The sequence below is a fragment of the Vicugna pacos genome, chromosome 20 (assembly GCF_048564905.1).
Source record: "Vicugna pacos chromosome 20, VicPac4, whole genome shotgun sequence".
NCBI lineage: Eukaryota > Metazoa > Chordata > Mammalia > Artiodactyla > Camelidae > Vicugna > Vicugna pacos.
Window position 1 is genome coordinate 24003521 of NC_133006.1, and position 21822 is coordinate 24025342.

The 21822-nt window shown below is 44.9% G+C and overlaps 1 protein-coding gene across 1 annotated transcript; it reads left to right on the forward strand.

Annotated features, from left to right (window-relative positions):
• Positions 1 to 7281: 7281 nt before the first annotated feature.
• Positions 7282 to 10784, forward strand: LOC102541118 (saoe class I histocompatibility antigen, A alpha chain-like). The gene is made up of 8 exons (XM_072945376.1): positions 7282 to 7420; positions 7732 to 8001; positions 8242 to 8517; positions 9139 to 9414; positions 9531 to 9644; positions 10084 to 10116; positions 10259 to 10306; positions 10471 to 10784. Exons 1-8 carry the CDS (start codon positions 7357 to 7359, stop codon positions 10473 to 10475), a joined length of 1086 nt encoding a protein of 361 aa, XP_072801477.1. The 5' UTR covers positions 7282 to 7356; the 3' UTR covers positions 10476 to 10784.
• The last annotated feature ends 11038 nt before the right edge of the window (positions 10785 to 21822 follow it).

Here is a 21822-nt window from a genome sequence, read left to right on the forward strand (position 1 = left end):
TAATTTTAAAATAATGCTTTTGGGAAAATGGTGCTGATAGACTTGCTCAATGGAGGGTTGTCACAAACCTTCAGTTTGTAAAAAATGCCAGAATCTGTGAAGTGCAAAAAAGCAAAATGCAATAAAGTGAAGTATGTCTGTATCCACAAAGTAACCTGCCAGGATTTTGATTGAAATTATGTTGAATCTATTGACCAAATTGGGAAGAACTGACATCTTGATAATTTTGAGTCTTCTATCCATGAACATGGAATATCTCTCAACTTACTTCTTTGATTTCTTTCATCAGAGTTTAAATTTTTTTCCTCATATAGAGGAAAAAATATATTGTACATATTTTGTTAGATTTATACATAAGTATTTCATTTTGTGGGGTGCTAATGTAAATGGTATTGTGTTTTTAATTTCAGCTTCCAGTTGTTTATTGCTGGTGTACAGGAAAGCGATTGACTTTTGTATAGTAGGGCTTGTATCATGCAGCCTTGATTAACTGTTAGTTGATGGTACCAGGAGTTTTTTGTTGTTGTTGTTGATTCTTTGGATTTTCTACATACATAATCATGTCATCTGCCAACAAAGACAGTTTTATTTCTTCCTTCCCAATCTGTATACCTTTTATTTCCTTTTAAAGTCTTATTACATTAACTAGGACTTCTAATATGATGTTGAAATGAAGTGGTGAGAGGGGACATCCTTACCTTGTTCCTGATCTTAGCAGGAAAACTTCTAGTTGCTTACTGTTAAGTATAATGTTAGCTGTGGGGTTTTTGTAGATGTTCTTTATCAAGTTTAGGAAATTCCCTTCTATTCCTAGTTCACTTAGAATTTTTATAATGAAAATTGGTTTCTGTCAAATATTTTTTCTGCATCTATTGATATGATTATATGATTTTTCCTTTTTGAGCCTCTTGAGGTGGTAGATTACATTAATTGATTTTCAAATGTTGAACTAGCCTTGCATACCTGGGATAAATCCCATTTGGTTGTGGTATATAGTTCTTTTTATACATTGTGGATTTGGTTTGCTAATATTTTGTTGTGGACTTTTGCATCTATGTTCATGAGAGATATTGGTCTATAGTTTCTTTTCCTGTAATGTTATTGTCTGGTTTTAGTATTAGGGTAAACTGGCCTCACAGAATGAGTTAGAAAGTGGTCCTTCTGCATCTATCTTCTGGAAGAGATTGTGTAAAGCATTGGTATAATTTACCAGTGAATTTATCTGGGCCTGCTGCTTACTTTTTAAAATTATTTTTTGAATAATATTAGATTTACAGAAGGGTCGTAAACCTAGAACACAGCATTCTCGTTACCCAGCTTCCTTTAATGTTAGCATCTAACAAAACCACGTTAAGACTAAGAAACTAAGAAATTAAAATTGGTACAATGCTATTAGCTAGGCTATAGACTTTATTTGGATTTCATCAGTTTTTCCCCTAATGTCCTTTTTCTGTTTCAGGATCCAATCCATGGTACCTTAATGCATTCAGTTATCATGTCTCCTTAGTCTCCTCTGATCTCTTGAGTTTCTTAGTCTTTACCTGTTTTCATGACCTTGAAAAATTTGAAGAGTAATGGACAGATCATTTGGAGAGTGTGACTCAGTTTGGGTTTATCTGATATTTTCAGATAATCAAATTGGGATTATGGGCTTTAAGGAAGAGTACCGTAGAGGCAAAGTGCCCTTCTCAGCACATCATGTCAAGGGGCGTGTGGCCTTTATCACCTGATTCAGGTTATGTCTGCCAAGTTCTCCATTGTTACACAATTAGTAGTAATTTTTCCCTTTCCATATTCCATTCTTGGAAATGAGTCGCCAAGTCCAGCCCACAGTCAAGGGGAGGAAAGTTAAGCTCCTCCTGGAAGGGGGATTCTCTTCATGTATTACTTCATGTATTACTTGGTATTATTCTAAAAGATTCGTCTTTTCTCCCCACCTTAAAATTTTTTTTCAATCATTTATATATTTCAGTATGAACTCAGTATTTATTTTATATTTTGGGTTATAATCCGATACTATTGTTATTGTGATGCTCACATTGTTCCAACTTTGTTCACAGGGAGCTCTTTCAGGGCTCCTGTGTCCCTCTGACATGGCCCATTTTGGGAGAGCTGCACTTCCTTTCTAAGGATCCTTGGTTCCTTTTATTGGAGAATGGTATTTAGAGACCAGGATCTGGACACTGGGTGCTCATTTCACTTTTCTAAAGAGGACCCAGAGTTTCCAAGAGCTGCCCAAATGCATGCAGGCACGTAAGAGGCTCCCACTTCAGCACCACATTAGAGCTTGTTCAGTGCAGCCTGTGCTACCCAACATAATGGCCAGTTCTCCATCCACGACTTCACTCCTTGAAGCTTCTGTTTTTTTTAACCTGTAGGCCTTAAATATTAATAATTTAATTCTCTGATGTTTGGAGATTTTCCTAAAAGAAAATTTTCATGTTTGTTAACAAATTCCACTTACAAAATTGAAGAATAGGCAAGAGGAAAAGACAGCAGAGGGAGGATTCAGTTATATTTTGCTTTTGTGTAGAGTCTTTCTCCATTCCTGCTGCTCTTTCCCTGTCCCTGGGCTAGGGTGAAGGCTGGTCTCTTGGACTATGAGAGAAATAATGATGTGGAATCATCTTTCTTCATCATCTCCCCAAACCCTTTGATTTCTACTGTCTGTGCCCATCCTCTCTCTCCAGCCCCTTGCTTTTTCTCTCAGCTAGGGCCCAGTATCTTACCTAGAGCCCACTCCTCAGTGGGAAGGGGGCCATTTTTACCACTGGAGGGCAGAGGAGGAGAAGAGAGGGCAGGGCCCCAGGCTGTGGGAGAAGGTACAGCAGGAATGAAGGAGGTTAGAGCCAGAAGGACTTCCAAATGAGGGTGAGATGTGAGTGATCAGTGACTGAGGACATTCTCAGCATCTCCATGTAGAAGGGAAGGGAAGGCCCTTGGGAACAGGGGCTGAGAGCCTTGGCAGGGTCTGGACGAGATTCACCCCACCCTCACCCCTGTCCTCTGACAACACTTCACCCCAGGTCACACTGAGGGAGTTCCTCTTTGGGGAGGACCCCTACAGCTATCCAGCTCTGGTATGCCTTGTCATCCCCAAGTCAGGACCCCCTGAGTCCTGAGTCCGCAGTCAGCTCAGCATGCTGTTGGCAGGGGAGGAGTCTAAGGCTCGGCCTCGGCCTCTCGGAGTGTGATTGCCTCAGGGTCCTCCTTGTGAATTACAGCAACCCTGGGCAGGAACACTGGATGCAGGAGAGAGACAGCCGGGAGAGCGAGGGTGGGGCCCCACCTCAGCTTCCACACAGCAGTGCCTTCTCCCTTCCCCAGCCCCAGGACTTCTAAAGAACAGAGCAGGAAAGAGACACCCAGGACCCCACACCTCTCTGCCAGAAGTCTGTCCATAAGTGTGCCCACCTCCAGTCCCACTGCAGTTTTAGTGCCTGCCCCATGCAGAGATCTAGGTGGGTGCAGAGAGTGATCCCGCAGTGCTCTTTCTTCAAATATCTGTGCAGCTCAGTTCCTCACCTGCTTCAAGTCTGCTCAGCCATCACCTCCACGAGGCCCAACCTGACTCTCTTTTAAAGTGCCACCTCTCCCATCACCTTGCATTGATTGTTGACTTTGCATTCATTATTTTTTCTCTGCATCTCATATCATTTTCTCATAGCGTGAAGTTATCTTTTTCCAAAGATGACCTCAATAGCACCCCCTCCCAACATGCTCTTTTGCAGTGTGACCTCACCGTCCCCTATCTAGAGGTGGGGCCTAGTTCCCCTCTTTTTGAATTGATTACTGGCTTTGATGGCTAAACATGAGAAAGGTGACAGTGCATGACTTCTGAGGTTCCTACATAAGTTGCCTTGTGCTTTCTGACTTGTCCAGTTGAAACACTCCCTCCTGGAACCCAGGTGCTAAGCTGAGAGCAGCCCAGCCACATGGAGAAGCAGGTAGAGGGCGATGTAGGCCACTGGCTTAACAGCCCTAGTGAGCTCCCAGCCGACAACCAGCACCACCTGCAGCCCCGTGAGGGAGCCCTCTGGAAAGTTCTGAACCAGTAGGGCCTCCAGATGACCGCAGCCCTAGCCCAGTCACACGGAGCAGAAGAGCTGCCCACTGAGCCCCATCAACCCACAGAATGAGAAGGAATAAAACAGTTGTTTTGGGATAACAGGAACACATAACATATAATTTACCACTATTACGATGTTTATTTATTGTCTTTCCTGTCAGATGGTAAGCATCAGGAGCAAGTATTTTGTCTGTTTTGATTAAATGATCACCAGTCCTAGAACAAAGTCCTAGAATAAAGTAACAGCAAATAGGTGACAATTTTCTTAGGAACTGAACCTTTGTGGTCTTTTTCCTATTTTCCAAGAAGCAACAAGCCATCTTTCTTATCACCCCTCCCCTTCTACTTCTTATGTATGCATAATTTCCCTTGCCTTTGAATGAGACTTAAGTGCTGACACAGAAGCACTCACTAAATATGTGTAAATGAATAAATAAATGCTGTGACAGATTCCTTAAAGCTGGGTGTGAGGCTAGAAGAGGGGAGGTTAACAGTGTTGGGTTTTGGAGGTTGTCTTAGTCAGTTCAGGCGGCCATAACTGAATAACACAGGCTGGGTGGCTTAAACAAGAGAAATTACTGTTCTCACAGTTCTGGAAAGAAGTCCAAGATCAAACTGCCTGGAAATTTGGTTTCTGGTGAGGGTTCTCTTTTTGGCTTGTAGATGGCTGCCTTCTCACTGTGTCCTCACATGGCTTTTTGTCTGGGGAGGAGCTTGTGTTCAAAGCCCTGTTCTGGTTCTAGGAGCCCCCAGAGGCCCTGGGGAAGTCCTGCTGAGCAGGAGGAGGGACAGCTGGATTGCCTGTCCTCAGCCCTGTGGCCACACGAGGGCGCCCCCACACCGCTGTCAGATTTTGACTGAGCTGCCTCAAAGGGCCTGGGCTGTGCAAATTGGTCAGAGATGGCTGACCTGAAGGCTGGGTAGCAATGGGGGAAAGAAGTAGCTTCTGAGCAGCCCTGGATTGCACAGGTGTCAAGGTCAGGGATGGGACAGGGATTGAAGGAGAAGAGAGTTCAGGAGCCTTGTGCCAACTCTTGAGGTTTCTGTCTCCCCAATGTGACCCCTCTTTCCAGCCCCTTGGTGACAACACCCTGGAAAACTGAAAAGAAACATTTTCTTCTACTCTCTGTTTCTTTTCAGTACTCCTTGATGGAGCAACAGTAACAACATCTGTCTAAGTTTTTCTCAGGAAGGATACATGAGAAATTGGTAAAATGGTCATCTCTGGCAGAGAATCTGGGTGCCTGGGGTCTGGGTCTGGGGAAAGAGGAAAATTTCCCACTGCAAACTCTTTGGAATATCTTGAATATATATATATATATTTATTTATTTAGTTGAAGTATAGTCAGTTTACAACGTGTCAATTTTTGGTGTACAGCATAATGTTTCAGTCATGCATATACATACATATATTCCTTTTCATATTCTTTTTCATTATAGGTTACTACAAGATATTGAATAGTTTCTTGTGCTATACAGAAGAAACTTGTTGTTTATTGAAACAATACATTTTTGAGGAACTGACAAGGCAAACACATTTGGGCTTAGGGTACTAAATTAGTGAAGTAACTAAATTAGTGAAGTAACATAGCTTTCTCAGCCCTAAATTTCCTATCTCTGGTGTTAAGGAGATGCCTTCTACCCTTCTGGTACAGGAAGGGTACCTTTGACATGGGATATTTATTTCCTGCTTTCAGGGGAACAAAGGAGGGTCAGGATGTTTTTCTTGCATTGCTATTTCTTAAGTAACTGTCTATGAAAATTCAATTAACCATCAAGTTAAGAAGAAAAAAGGCGTATTTTATTCCAGCCAAATAGGATTATAACCCCGGGAAGCAGATTCTCAGAAAGCTCTGAGAACTCTTCTACCTGTTAGAAGTCAAAAGCACAGTCAACTACATTTTCTAGACAAATGATTGTACATCAAAATGACATTTCCATAAAGTTCACCAGGACACATAGTCCAGGTAGGCATATACAAAGAGAGCAGCAAGTCACCATGACCCGCTATAAGCAGAGGAAGACCGTATTCTTTTGAGAGGTTACATTGCTAGTGTCAGAAGAAAGAAAGAAAAAAAAAGATCTTTAAATTTAAGCAGGCACTCCCATATTTGAGGCAGTGTAATGAAAATACACACATTGCACATTAGGGAGGGAGGGGGTGCAAACAGGCACAGAGATAATTTTATGTTTAATTTTTTTCTTGTTTTGCCTTAAAATATAAATTTTATTTCATCATAACGTTAGTTCAAAATAATCAATATGCCAAAAATGTATATATTTTGAGGTGGTATTTTCTGCTCCCCTTCAACTCACAAACTCAGGGATATGGAATGAAGACAATTTAAAAATACAACAATGGGGGTGGAGGGTATAGCTTGGTGGTAGTGTGCATGCTCAGCATGCACAAGGTCCTGGGTTCAATCTCCAGTACCTCCATAAAATTTTTTTTAATTCTTAAAAAATAAAAGGTTAAAAAAATTAAAATACAACAACACAGGGGTCACTGTTACACTGGGAAAGTAAGATTTAGGAGATTTGTGAGTCTTCTTGCAGTGCTGTTTAGACAGATTTCTAAACATAATGGCCAAAGTCATTTTACCAGACTAGATTTCTGATGTTCGGTGTCATTACGATTGTGCTCCTCCTTGTAGTTAACAAGCATCAAGGAAACTGATCTCTTTGGGAATCTCTATCTGGAGTCTTCAGGCACCTCTCCAGGTTGAAAGACAAGGGCGACTTCACTCTGTGGCATCAAGTTCCCTGGGGGCTGAGTCTTCTTCTAGAAGAGTCCAAGGGGAGGGGTGAGAAGCAGATGGTCCTGGCAGCCTGGACGATTCCGGAAAGAACAGCTCAGGAAAAACTGAGCCTAATCTGGCTATCCCTTCCGGGTTTCCTCAGACAGCCCCTGGACCAGGACTCAGGGAGACAGTGTGACAGCTCTCGGTGCTGGCGAGGAGGGATCAGGGCAAAGTCCCAGGTCCCCGGCAGGGCGGGGTCTGGGGCGGTGCTCTCAGGGTCTCACCGAGGACGGGGTCTAGGGTGGGGAAGTTCAGTGTTGGGGATTCCCCATCTCTTGAGTGTTTCACTTTCTCTCTCACAACGTGTGTAGGGCGCTCCTGCCTGGACACTCATGACACAGCCCCAATTCTCACTCCCACTGGGTGTCCTGTTTCTAGATAAGCCAATCAGTGTTACCTCAGTTCTCTGTCACAAAGTCCGTATGGACGCCCCACCCCCCTCAACTTCCCCACTCAGGATCTCCTCGGATTCCGAGCAGGCGGGTCATGACGGCCAGAACTCTCCTCCTGCTGCTCTCGGGGGCCCTGGCCCTGACCGAGACCTGGGCGGGTGAGCGCGGGGTCGGGAGGGAACGGCCTCTTCTGGGGAGGAGCGAGGGGGCGGCCCGGTGGGGGCGCAGGACCCCTGGGGAAGGCGCGTCTCCACAGCTCTGCCCCAGCATCCACCTCGACCCCGCCCTGTCTCTATCCTCCCCTGTCCCTTCCTGTTTCCCACAGAATCCTCTCACCCATTCAGGTCTCGTGCCGCCCCTTTTCCGTGTTGCGAGCCCCTCGCCCCGTCCGCCCTCCTGGCCCCACCACCTGGGACCCAGAGACCCCCGCCAGGAGGAGGGTCGAATCTCAACCCCTCCCCGCCCCCAGGCCCCCACTCCCTGAGGTATCTCTACACCGCCATGTCCCGGCCGGGCATCGGGGAGCCCCGTTTCATCTCCGTCGGCTACGTAGACGACACGCAGTTCGTTCGGTTCGACAGCGACGCCGCGAATCCGAGGATGCAGCCGAAGGCGCGGTGGGCGGAGCAGGAGGGGCCGGAGTATTGGGAAGAGAACACACAGAATGTCAAAGTTTCTGCACAGACGTTCCGACTGGGCCTGAACATCCTGCGCGGCTACTACAACCAGAGCGAGGCCGGTGAGCAATGCGGAACCAGGTCAAGGTCAGGATCCTGCTCCCCCAGTGTGGCCCCGAGTTTCCGGGTCCAAGCCTCATCCCGGGGTCCGCCTATCTGCCCAGTGTTCCGATAAGAGCCCGCGAGGTTTCTTTTGGGTTAGTTTTCCCTTTATTCTGAAAAGGCTCTGACCAGTCACAGCCGGGAGACTTCCTTAGGGGGCGGGGCCAAGTGGGCGGGACTAATTTCAGTGGCTGGGTCAGGGTCTCACACCTACCAGTGGTTTTGTGGATGCGATGCTGCGCTGGACGGGCGCCTCCTCCGCGGATACAATCAGTTCGCCTACGATGGCGATGATTACATCGCCCTGAACCAGGATCTTCTTTCATGGACCGCGGCGGACACGGCGGCTCAGATCACCCAACGCAAGTGGGAGGCGGCCGGTGAGGCAGAGAAGAACAGAGCCTACCTGGACGGGGCATGTGTGGAGGAACTCCTAAGATTCCTGGAGAACGGCAAGGAGATGCTGCAGCGCGCAGGTACCAGGGGACGCAGGTGCCTACTGGATCTCTCGTCTGGCTAGGACTGTTGTCCCTGTGCTGGGGAGGAAAACGGGATCGACGCCAGAATACCGCCTCTCCTATTCATGGGGAGATGTAGGAATCCAGACCAAGTGCTCAGACTGGGTACCAAAGAGTGCCTCGCGCTTCTCTGTAGACAGTTAAGGGATCTATCTGTTCTGGGGATGGAGGGGAAGATTATCTCTGAAACAACTTACCAGCGGTTTCTTTGACTCTGGCAGTGGCTCTGGGAACCTTGGGGAACTCTCTCAAGCCTTGTTCTCTGTCCTACACTCAGGGTGTTGGAGATCTGACTCCAGCTTTTCAGAGTCTCTGGGCCTCCCCTCAATCCAGGACCAGAAATTCCTTTTCTTGGCCTCAGAGACCTGCCTCCCATCCTGGGCTATCTCACTCATTCCAGAAATTTCTGAAGAATAAGAAATTATCCCAGATGCCTGTGTCCAGGCTGGTGTCTGGGTTGCACTTCCTTCCCACACCCCAGTTGTTCTCTCTATTCTCACAACGGTCACATGAGCCCTGCTTCATGTGGCCCATGGGAGTTACTACAAAGTTCCTAAATTCCCTCACCTTTCTCCTCAGACCCTCCAAAAACACATGTGACCCACCACCCCATCTCTGACCATAAGGTCACCCTGAAGTGCTGGGCCCTGGGCTTCTACCCTGCGGAGATCTCACTGACCTGGCAGCGTGATGGGGAGGACCAGACCCAGGACATGGAGCTCGTGGAGACCAGGCCTGCGGGGGACGGGACCTTCCAGAAGTGGGTGGCCCTGGTGGTGTCTCCTGGAGAGGAGCAGAGATACTCGTGCCACGTGCAGCACGAGGGGCTTCAGGAGCCCCTCACCCTGAAATGGGGTGAGGAGGGAGACGGGGGTGGACCTTCTTCTCAGGTATAGCGGAAGCCCTTCTGAAGACCTTCAACAAGGTCGGGACTCAAGCCTGAGGTTGGGCCCCTTCCCTTCTCTTTGCAGAGCCACCTCCTCAGCCCACCGTCCCCATCATGGGCATCATTGTTGGCCTGGTTCTCTTTGTGGTCATTGGAGCTGTGGTGGCGGGATTTGTGATCTGGAGGAAGAGGCGCTCAGGTACATAAGGAAGGGGAGCTGAGCTTTCTAGTCTCACTTCGGGGGTGATTCAAGCCCAGGTAGATGTTTGCCTGCCTCGTTAATGGGAAGTACCATCCCCACACATGTGCTTTCCCAGTGTGGGTCCCTATCTGCTAACATTCCTTACTAAAGCATATATGAAAATGAAGGACACATTATTCACTGTGATGAATCTCGTGATGGAGACCTGATTCCCAGCAGTCTCAAAATAGAGGGAAAGGTTGATGCTGAGGACAGACCTCCAGGAGGGCAGTTGGTCCAGTCACCAAACATGTACTTTCCTTATGTTTCCTGATCCTGTCTTGGATTTGAGATCACAGTTCTGGAAACTACTCTGGGGGCCAGGACCAGGGCATTCCTTAAGACCTCATGACCCTGCTTCTTCCCTGGCCTCTCACATGATGTTTTCTTCCTACAGGTGAAAAAGGAGGGAGCTATGCTCAGGCTGCAAGTAAGTATGGAGTGAGTGTGGCTCCTGAGACCCTTGTGATGGTGGAGCCGAGAGGCCATGGGGGGACCTCACCCCCTCAGAGTTCCTTCTCTAGTTTCTCTCCTGTGGGTTCTGACCACGTCCTGGTTTTGTTCTCCCCCAGGCAGTGACAGTGCCCAGGGCTCTGATGTGTCTCTCACGGATCCCAGAGGTGAGACACTGGGGGCCCTAGACTGGGAGAGGGGTTGGGGCAGAGGGGATACTGTGGGTGTGGGGATTCTCAGAGTGGGACATTTTGAGCATGTGGAGGGCTGTTGAGAATGTCAGCACTTCCATGACTGACCTGAATCGGTTCCTGATTCTTTTCTTTCACAGTGTGAGACAGCTGCCTTGTGAGGGACTGACTGATACACGATGTGTTCACTTTGTGACTTCAGATCCCCTGACTCCTGTTTCTGCAGCTGCACCTGAATGTGTCTGTGCTCCTATTAGCACAATGTGAGGAGGTGGGGAGACTGGCCCACCCCTGCCCCCCACACCCCTCCCCACCCTGACCTGTGTTCTCTTCCCTGGTTGACTTTCCTTTTCCAGCAGAGGTGGGGCTGGGCCGTCTCCATCCCTGTCTTAACTTTGTGCTGCATTTTATAATAATGTCTTACTTTCCTAATGAAAATAAATCTGGATGTGAATTTGTTTTTTTTAAATGGTGCCATGATTTGTTGATGGGATAATAAAGGTGAGGATTCCTAAAGTTTGAGAGAGGAAATGAATGTGCTGAAAACCTTCCAGAAGCCACATGTTTGCTCTGCTGACTCTGTTGCAGGTGGGGCAGGAGGAGGCTATGAGGAGCCGAGTGTCGAAAGGGCCTGTGCCCAGTCAGTACTCAGTCCATTGTGGGCTTTGAAGTGGTTACTGCTGGGGTGGGTCATCTTTGCTGTTCGTGTGTCCTTGTCCCTTCAGTAGAACGTTGTCCCACCAGGACCTGTGACCACAGGGGCTGACATTACCTGGACCTTATTTGTCTCTAGGACCGTGGCCAGTGAAGGCTTTATGTGGCCAGGTTAGCCTAGCCTTAGCCCCCACCTTTTGAGTGTTTATTTGTTGTTTCTTTGTTTCTATAGAGGTTGTTGCCTTGATTTGTGTATCATTCTCCTCCTGTTGTCCCCCATCTCTGACAGCTGGAGGAGTCGTTTTGCCTGTCATTGTCCCCACAAAGCCCAAGGCTGTGTATCTGCACATAGGAGACTCTGTGGTATCCAGAGATGAATTTTCAGATTCATCCAGCTCTTGCCCTCCTTCTAGGGTTTGATTGTTCTTTCCATACTTCCCCGAGCCTCCTCAAAGGAACCAGATTCTGGTATTAGCAGAAAGGAGGGAAACCATAATTTCTCATCTTAGGTAAGTTCCTGTTGGGGTTCTGCTCTGCTTGCCCAGCCACTCTCCCTGCCCTTAGCTCTAGTAATCCTAGTGCTCCAATCTAAATGCATGGATTTATACAGCAGAGTCTAATTTAGGTTTATATTTAGTTGGAAAATAGGACCCATAAGTCAAGGATCATTTTTTTTAACTACTTCATTTATTTAGATTTTGTGTGTATGGAAGAGGAGGTAATTTAGGTTTATTTATTTATTTTTTAGCAGAAGTACTGGGGATTGAACCTGGGACCTCCTGCATGGATAACATGCACTCTTCCACTGAGATATACCTCCCCCAGGATCATTGTTTTCTGAAAAGAAAACTGTAATTGTGTGATGTAGTGTAAGGAGGGTTAGTTGTGGGGAAGGGGAGAGCAGCACTTATGAGAAAAGTTCAAATGCAATTGATGTCAATGTGAGTAGATGTTGTGCTGTAGCTGCTACAAACCAACATTTGGCCTGAGGTTACATTAATAAAGATATTATCTTTAGAATAGGGAGATGCTTTACATTGACCATTCATTCAACTGATATCAGTTGTATGCCAGTTAGATGAGTGAGATTTTGCATCTGGGAAACATCATTGAAGTCAGAACAGAAAAATTGCTGGCCTTGTGGAGCATATATTCTATTGGGAAGAGACAGACTACATACTATCAGCATAGTAAATGAGGAAAGTGTTCTGTTACAAAGGGATAAGTGCTAAGGAAAAGATGCAGGGGGAAGGCAATCCAGAGTGTGGGGACGGGGGTGGGGGGACAAGGGAGGTGGCTATTTTACTAGAGTGATCAGTGTGGGTCCCACTGGAAGGTGACCTTGAGGAAAGATTTAAAGGACATGAGGAATCATCCCTGAGGATGTCTGGGGGCAGTTCTTTCCAGGCAGGGAGAACCTCCAGGCAAGTGCTTCAGGGCAGAAGCACATCTGTGCGTTGTGCGCAAAGTGAGGAGGCCAATATGACTGGAGCAGAGATAAATTGAGAGGCGGTCAGAGGTATGGCCAGATCATGTAGGCCTGGAAGATATTAGAAAGGTTTTGACTTTTGCTCCAAGTGAGATGGGAGTTTTAAGACAGTTTTAAGAAGAGGGACATGGTATGACTTCTCCTTTAAAAGGATCACTTTGCTGTGCTGAGAACAGAATTGTGAGGCAAGGGGTGAGTGGGGCAGTAGGGAAAGCAGTGGGGAACTAGTTCAGTGTCTAGACTGGAGATGTCCATTGTTTCGACTGATGTGTGAGCAGTAGATACAGTGGGACGTGACTGGATTCTGGATACGTTCTGAAGATGGACTTTACAGCATTTCCTAAAGGATTAAATCTGGCGTATGAGAAAGAGGAGTCACGGAGGACATCCTTAATTTTGGACTATGGAAGTAGAAAGATGGAATTACTGTCAGCAGAGATATGGAAGACAAAAGGGCATATTTTTTGAGGGAGAGTGCATTATGAATATTTGGTTTAAGAAATGTTGGAGCTGAGATTTTATCAGAAATATAAGTCAGGTATTTGGATTGGCAGTTGAACAGATGAGTCTGGAGTTTAAGAGAAATGTCTGGTCTGGGGAAACAGATTTGGGGGATGATGCCATAGAAATGATATTTAAAGCCTTGAGAGCTGATGAGGCCACCAAGGAAGGCAGTGATGGCTGTAGAAGAGGAAGGAACAGAACTGAACCCTGGACCCTCCCCACCACCAACGCTGTGGGATCTGATCAGACCACACATCTGAGCAGACTCCACCGTTCTGGCTCCGGGTCTACAAGGCACGAAGATCCTGGAGTCCCAGTCTTTCCTTTGTACAGGAAACCCCTGGACATATTTTTAAGATTCAGAAAGTCTGGAGTCGAGTCTGAGATTCTAGATTCACAAGGGTGGTGCTGATGCTGCTGGTCTTCAGATCACACATGTGATAGCAGTAACATAGACCAGGATTCCCATGTGGCTGGACATCAGCCTCACAGGAAGGGCTTGTGAAATAAGCAATTCCTTGGTCTTGTGCCGAATACTCTGAGAAGGGGGTTCTGCGGAGAGGCCCGAGCATTTTGGAAAAAGCAGCACAAACAATCCTGGTGCTCAGCCAGTTGGGAACCATCGAGGTTAGGGATAGAGAATGCCCAGAAAGGGGTCTTAAATCCACATTTAAAGGATTTTTTTCTTTTTCTTTCAGAAGGAAAAGGGAGTAGCTATATCGTCAATTATGAGATGTGACGTTGGGATATACACGTAGTTCTCTCTACCATGGGGCATAGTCAGGTGGAAGATTTAGGAAGTGGTTTATAATTCAGTATAATGAAAAACTCTGAATTCTTGCTCTTTGAAATTATTCTCCAGAATGAGTTCTCATTCACTCTTGGAGCAAACAATAGAATCTAAAATTTTTCTAATGTAAGCATAAAGTACTATATGTATGTGGGGGGTATGTATATCTGATATGGGGCATAAAATTATTTATTTTTATTTTAAAAAATAATTTTTTTTCCTTTAACAGAGGCACTGGGGATTGAACTCAGGACATCATACACGCCAGGCATACACTCCACCTTTGAGCTATATCCCCCACCCAGCCTCATATTATTTTGGGAAGGCCACAGAGCCAGGCTTGAGGCTGCATGGGAACAGAATCCACAATATCCACCCTAGGCTGGGTCCCACATAGGAACATTTGTCCCTGCTGCTGGGCACAGATGTCACTGCTCACACCAGAGAACCCCTCAGGCTGGACATGGACCCTGTGGCTAGGACAGCTGTCACTACGGCTCCTGACAGCTGGATGCTGTGTAGCTCCCGTTCGTACTGCCCTCGCCGAATGCATTATGCACAGTTCCAGCCTCTCTGTGTCACCACGTCCTGAGAAGAATCTGACCTGCATGGTGGAGCCTGAGCTTCCTGCTCTGTCCACCTGCAAGAATGTTTCGGAAAATGGACTTTCCTCTTTTACGGAAGGAAGCGGTCTCTGCCTCCTACCAAGACTCTGTTCATATGGCATTCTCCTAATCTAGGAAGAGAGCTCAGGTTCAGGGGACGAAGGATGGAAAAAGAAGGTCAAATTTCAATTCTTACAGCAAAGATCTGTGACTAGCCCTTGATCTGGTACACTGTAGGCACGCGGGTTTGGCTGAAAGAACAAGTGACTAATAAATGACACCCAAGGTAAAGGCTTACTTGCTTACTCTTACTCTGAATTTCTAGGAATCAAAGCCCAAACAGGCCCCTGGGAGGTGGAGAGTGTGAAATGATCCCCCCAAGTAATGCATAGGAGCAGCTGGTGGATTGACTGGCTGGTCAGGAACTTCAGTAAAATAAAGTTGGAAAACAGGTGAGGGAGAGATGTGTTCATGGACCACTTGCTATTAGCAGAGTGGGTAAAGATGTGGGTGTGCGGGGGTGTATGCCCAGAAGAGGGTAAGCATGTGGTGGAGGCTGCTTGTAATTGGGTGGGGGATGTGAATTGATGGAAGGTGTCACTTAGCCTCTCCCCAGCACCACAAGGTTTGCTCGTGAAGTCCCTGTACAAAGTGGCAGTGACAGCAATGTAACTTTCCACTCTCCAAGGACTCCGTGGCATCTGCCACTGCTGATTACTCAGTCCTCAATTAGCAGTTTTGAAAAGAGAAAAAGGTGAAATTAATTAAGAACAAAACAGAGTTGTCTGAGATAAATATGTCACCGCAGATATAGGAGAGATTTAAACAATCATAAAATTATGAAGAAATTGATGTCAATGGAAAAGACTTATTGCAGGTAAATAAGTTAAAGAAGTTGAATTCCCCAGGGAGAAGATGTAGTTCAGTGGTAGAGGGCATGCTTAGCAAGCAGAAGGTCCTGGGTTCAATCCCTGGTACCTCCATTAAAAAATAAATAAGCCTGAAAAAATTTCTGTTTCCCTTCAACCATATCCAAAATGTTTTACAGGTAAGCCTTACCAAACCTTCAAGGAAAGCTCCTGATCTACATAAAATATTCAAGAGAATGAAAAATATAGGGAAAAGCCAAACAAATCATTTTATTAGTTAAGAATAACATAAAACCTAAAATCAGGGAACACATAAGAAAAAAAGGCATAGGAAAATCACTTATAAGATAGTAGATGTGAGAAGAATGGTAGAGTATATCCAACAATGTACTAAGCAGTTAAATAATTTGACTAAGTTATCCCAAAAATACAAGGATATTTCAACTTTAAATCTTTTGCTGCAATTCACTACTTAAAAAATAAAAAAGGGAAAATTATATCTTAGCAGATATAGAAATTACTGCAGATGAAATGCAACACTCCATCTGACCCACACTTCTTCAGTCCTCTTCCAGTGTTTTAAAATTTATCTTTTAATTAAAGTATAGTCAGTTACAATGTATCAATTTCTAGTGTACAGCATAATGTCCCAGTCATACATATATGTGCATATATTTGTTTTCATATTCTTTTCATTAAAGGTTATTACAAGATACTGAATATAGTTCCTTATGCTATGCAGAAGAAATTTGTTTTTTATCTATTTTTATATATAGTAGTTAATATTTGCAAATCTAGAACTCCCAAATTTATCCCTTCCCACCCCCTAGTCCTCTTCTCTTTTTAAGGACCCATTAAAAGATTAGGCACTCACCCCAATAGTCAAGATATTCTCCATTCATGCTTTTAGTCACATCTACAAAACCCCTTTTGCTGTGTATGGTAACATATTCATAGGTTCCAGTGATTAGAGCTTGGACATATTTGTGGGGCTGTTATTCTGCCTGCTACATCATATATGGTGATTCAATGAAGAAATATAACATTATTTAAAGTCCTAAAAGGTGAAAGGGGAGTATGTGGAGGGAAGCATTGTATAAGAGATGATGGCTAAGGATTAAGGAAATGTATACAGAGTGGTAAGAATGAAAAGAGATCCACATTGAGTCATACATATTTCACTGGAACATCAGATGATAAGGACAAATGATAATCTTAAAAGTAGCCACAGAAGAAAAACAGATCTAGAAAGGAACTATGTTTAGATTGTGGCTTCTTCCTGTCAGGAATGACAGCCGGAAGACAATGAAATAACATCGTCAAAGGTGAAGAAAGCAAAATCAAACTAGGAATTTGAGACTGAGAAATCTCTCTTTCAAGTATAAGTTAAAAAAATATTTTTATATAAATAAAATTGTTGATTTAGTAAAATATCTACTCTAAAGATGTTTATGAGGTCATAGAGGTATAAAAGCAAGCAGATAAATTAATTGGTAATGATTAAGTACATGTAAATCAATACTGTATAAAATACTGGGGGAGGATATAGCTCAAGTGCTAGAGCACATGCTTAGCATGCATGGGGTTCTGGGTTCAATCCCCAGTACCTCTTCTAAGAATAAATAAATAAATAAACGTAATTACCACCCCCTCAAAAAAAAAGACTCTAAAAAAATACTGTATAAAATATAAATGTGGAGTTAAAAGCACAGTTATAAGATAAATAAAATGCTTAATATGTTGTGTTATAATTTCTTCACACAGCCTCCTACACCTACCTAGGCTATATCATCCATGAAGATGGAGAGACCTTGATTCTTTTTACTCAGATTCCAGTCTGTATACACAGTAGCCAGAATAAAATAGCTACTAAAGTACCCAGTATAAAAATAGCTATTCCAGCTATTCCTGCAAGTCCTTAAAAGACCAGTTATGGTGATGCAAAAGCACAATTAAAAAAAATTTGAAGGGGATGACATCAGAGAAAATAGTGGTTTAGGGAACTTGAAAGACTTGTGCTCACATAGAACAATGAAAAAACTAGTAACAGCAGTCAGAATCAAGTCTATCAGAACCCAGGAAAATCATGGAGTATTTACAGCGACTAAGAAAAAGCTAAAAATAGAAAAAGGCAACAGAAACTCGGTTGTTTTGTGGTGTCTTAACTTTGACATATTCCCTCCTCCCCAGCTCAGCGATCAAAAACATTGCTGAGAAATATTCCAGGTTTTCCCTTATTTAAGAAAAAAAAATTGTAAGTGATCTCAGTGGCGTTATTATTCAGTATTATTATTCTCAACCTTTTAAAGAAGCTTAAAAGTCTATGGGACACATCTTTTCATAGCAATACATTAAAATCTATTTTACTCCTTAAAATGGCCACTTAGAATTTTATCATATGACCTTTCTTTTGGGGACAATGGAAATGTTCTTTATCTTCACTGTGGTAATGGTAACATCGATGTATAAAATTGCCAGAACTCAACCAGCTGTGCATTTCAAATAGATACATTATAGTGTATGTAAAGTGTGTCCCAACCAAGTCGGTTTTAAAACCATCCTCCTCTTTGGAATCTGTACTTTGGTTATGTAAACCAACCAACCAAAGAAAACACCTTGTTCTTGTTGCTAAGAGCTTACACCCTGCACATCTGGAAGTAGAGTCCCCATGTCTGCAACTTACTCTCAAGTGGTCCAGCTATTACTCAAGAGTAATAGCTGTCTGTGTATTCAGAGGGAGAGCAGTTATGATACATTTTAATAAATGACAGAATTAGATAAAGAATAAATACAAAAGTTAGAAATAATAAAAAATCTTTAAAAATATATTTCCCCTGTAGCTTTCATCCTTGTTCTTCACGCTTCCTTTCTTCAACACTTTCTCCCTCCCTTTCCCCCCTTTTCCAGTCTCACTTACATCTTATCCCCTGCACACTGGAGCCCCACCAGCTAACGCAGGTGACTGCGTCCACCTACAGGTCAGGTACCCACAGGCGAGTAGACGTCGCCAGGGCAATTTGTAAGCTATGCCTGGACCCGCTGTTACTGGATCCTTTCAGTGAAGTCACTCCAGTCTTAGATGGAAGTCACACCAGGTCTAAATTACGTTCCCCACGGAAGTAGGCAGAACCTCGGTGGTTATTTCCTGGATTCTTAGTCATTGATTTTCAACCAGACAGGCAGAGACGGATTCAAAGGGGACTTTCCGAGGGGACCCCTTGCTTCCTGGGGTGGGAACGAGAGGCTGGGGGAAAACGGGAAGTCATTTTTGTTCTTAGACTCGAAGGGTGGGGCCCGGGGTGGGGGTGGGGGTTGGGGGGTCAGCGTGGGGAGGGGCGGTGGCTGGAAGAAGCATTTCCTCATAAACACGTCTCAGAATAAACCCGGATGTTGTTTAAAATGAGTCTGATTCCAGGTCCTTCTTCCGGCTCTACCGACTCCGAATTCAGGCAGGTCTTCTTTTTCACAACCGTTAGTTTGAGAACCAGAAACCTAAATGCAGCTCGCTCCCCTCCCAACTTGCACATAAGTTCCTTTATTATTCTTTTATATCAGTGAACAACTTTTATTTCCTTCAAGGTTTGGGGAATGAGTGATTTCCAGTCCTCCCTGTGAATTCTGGCCCCGCAGACTTGAAAACACTCCAGGGCCTCCCTGCAAAGTCCCGCCTTCGGTGATGTGAACATCCGCTCAGTTTCATTTCTGGACTCAGCGGTGAAGCCAAAAATATGCGGAGATAAAGACGCCACTATGTTTGTGAGTCCAGGGGCACAAAGGTGACAGTGGAGGGAGAAAATGCCTTTTATGGGGTAGAGCAGAGGGGGCTGGAAGGAGCATGTGGGGCAGGGAAAACACTTTGTACGAAAGACAACCTGGGAGGGGAGGGTGGGTGGGGCGGGGAGCAGCCCCAACCCTGAACCCTGTACCATCAGGGCCTCTTCCACCCCAGAATGAATAACATTGGCTTTATCTCTGATTACAATCATCTCTAGATGCTGTGCAACAAATCTGGCATATTATTAATATTAAAGTATTGAGTCTTTTTTTTTTTTTTTGGTGGGATGAACTGAATGACACAGTTTGCTGGCACTGCCACAGCTAGAAGTCCTCCAGTGAGGGTTGACATTGTGGAGCAAGGTGCTTGGGACCCGCTGTCAGGAGACCTGGGTTCCATCTGCCTCTCTATATCTCACTATCCTTCTTATCTTTAGCTGAGAATGGGTACAGGACCCAATCCCTGACTGGCTAAATAAATTATGATGCTCAAAGTAATTAAGTAGTAAAAATGGATGTAAAATCTAAGAAATGGTTAGAACTTCCTAATGCATGACATTTCCATCCACAGAAAAAGTGTAGGATAGGGGTCTTAGCGGAATGCTTAGTAATGGTAGGCAGAGTTCAACTTGAAGAAGCATTTGTAGGAAGACAAAGATGAAATGAACACAGTTTCTGGTCCTGGAGTGGCTCATTGTCTAATGAGGGGAGTATATGATGGTCATATGGGGTTCAAGGCAGGGCATGCTGGGTACCATTAGGTTCAAATTATGGGCTGGACCAGTGGTTCTAAGACTTGCCAGTGCATTAGAATCACCTAAGGGAGCTTTAAAAGATTTGGAGGTCTGGGTCCAACCCAAGGGATTCAATTGGTTTTGGCCATGGCCTGGGCATACAGGTAGTAAAAACTCTCCAGCTGGTTTTTGTTTTCTTTGAAAGATAGTTGATTTACTATGTTGTTTTAATTTCTGGTGTACAGCAAAGAGATTCAGTTATATATATATATATATATATATATATATATATTCTTTTTCATTATAGGTTATTATAAGATATTGAATATAGTTCCCTGTGCTAGACAATAGGACCTTGTTTATCTATTTTTGTGTGTGTGTATATGTATTTTACATATAGTAGTTCGCTAATCCCAAACTTCTAATTTATCCCAAACCCCACCCCTTCCCCCTTGGTAACCATAAGTTTGTTTTCTATGTCTGTGAGTCTGTTTCTGTTTTGTAAATAAAAACATTTGTGTCATTTTTTAGATTCCACATATAAGTAATGTCATATGATATTTATCTTTCTATTTCTGACTTACTTCACTTGATACGAGAATGTCTAGGTTCATCTATGTTGCTGCAAATGACATGATTTCATTCTTTTTATGACTGAGTAGTATTCCATTATATGTATATATCATATCTTCTTTATCTAATCATCTGTCAATGGACATTTAGGTTGCTTCCATGTCTTGGCTATTGTAGTGTCCAGCTGGTTTTAATAAGCAGCCAAATTTGAGGACCATAGTGTAGGTATTCCAAAGACTAAGAGATGTGTGTTGGCACAACTTTCAGTAGAAGGAGGTTTACAGGATAGCATTATTGTTATTATATTATTATCAAGATACAGTTCATATATCACATAGTTCACCCTTTTAAAGTTACAGTTAAGTGATTTTTAAGATAATCCCAAGTTTTACCACCAATCCCACTCTGTAATTGGGATGATCTTGTAGGATGTGCAGTTCTGATGGGTTGAAGGCAGAGAATAGTCCATGGGAGGGTGATGCAGAAGCAGTGGCATCCCGGTGGGACAAAATAAGGAGATGGACCATTTTTACTGCAACCCAGGGAACATATCACCAGAGAAGTGGGGGGTGATGCCAGACAGCTGATTGTGGCAGCTGGGGCATCAGTGAGGGAGCAGAGGCATTATGTGTTATATCTGCAGACAGGGCAGCTGTGGATGGCTTGGGCATCACGGTTATAACTGAGGACAGGTACAGGTTTAGGAGACCTTTGCGGTTCTCTAGGCTGAAGTAGATGAAAGCCTGGACTAAGGTAGCTGCTGTGGGATGGAACAGGGGTTGGGGGAGCTGATGGTGAGTCCAAGAAAGGCAGGGGGAAAGGGATCAGAGGGGACCAAGCTGGTGGTATTGCCAGAGAACTAGGGGGACAGGGAGAGGCTGGTGTGCTGGGAGGTGTAGAGTCTGCTTGTAGACCTGTTGGATTTGAGGGGCAGGTGGCCCCAGAGGTGCAGATGTCCTGAGGCAGGTTGGAAAGGGTGTCTGGAGAGAGGTTGGCGCTGGAGTGGATCATGGGGAGTGGCCTCACTGGGCTTGTGATCCCTGTCCCCCCACCACCCCGCTGCGGGGGCTGAATCTAGAGGTGGCTCTGGCTAAGTCCGACACTTACCGGATGAGGCTACAGGAAAGGAGACCTGGCTGGGTCTTGGAGTCATTGGGAAGAGGAGGAGGAGATCATAATGGTGGTAACATCTAGGAGAGTGAGGCAACTGGGGAAGTGGTTTCTGAGAGGCAGAGGTGGCTGAAATCTGCAAATAGGTCTACAAACCTGATCCCCAGTGACCCTGCCAATAATGTTGCTGTGTGTAGCTGAGGGAGGGGCTGTGGGAGCCAACACTGGGAACGAAGAAGCAGTGAAAGACCAGCCAGGTGGCTGTCTCTAGAGGAGCTTGGTGAGACCAGAGCTGCTCCTGGCGAGGAATCTCCTTTGCTGGGGAGAGTGGCAGTGATCTGGGTGCTTCTGAGGTTGGGCTGCTAACACTTAGCTGCTCAGAGCCCTTCC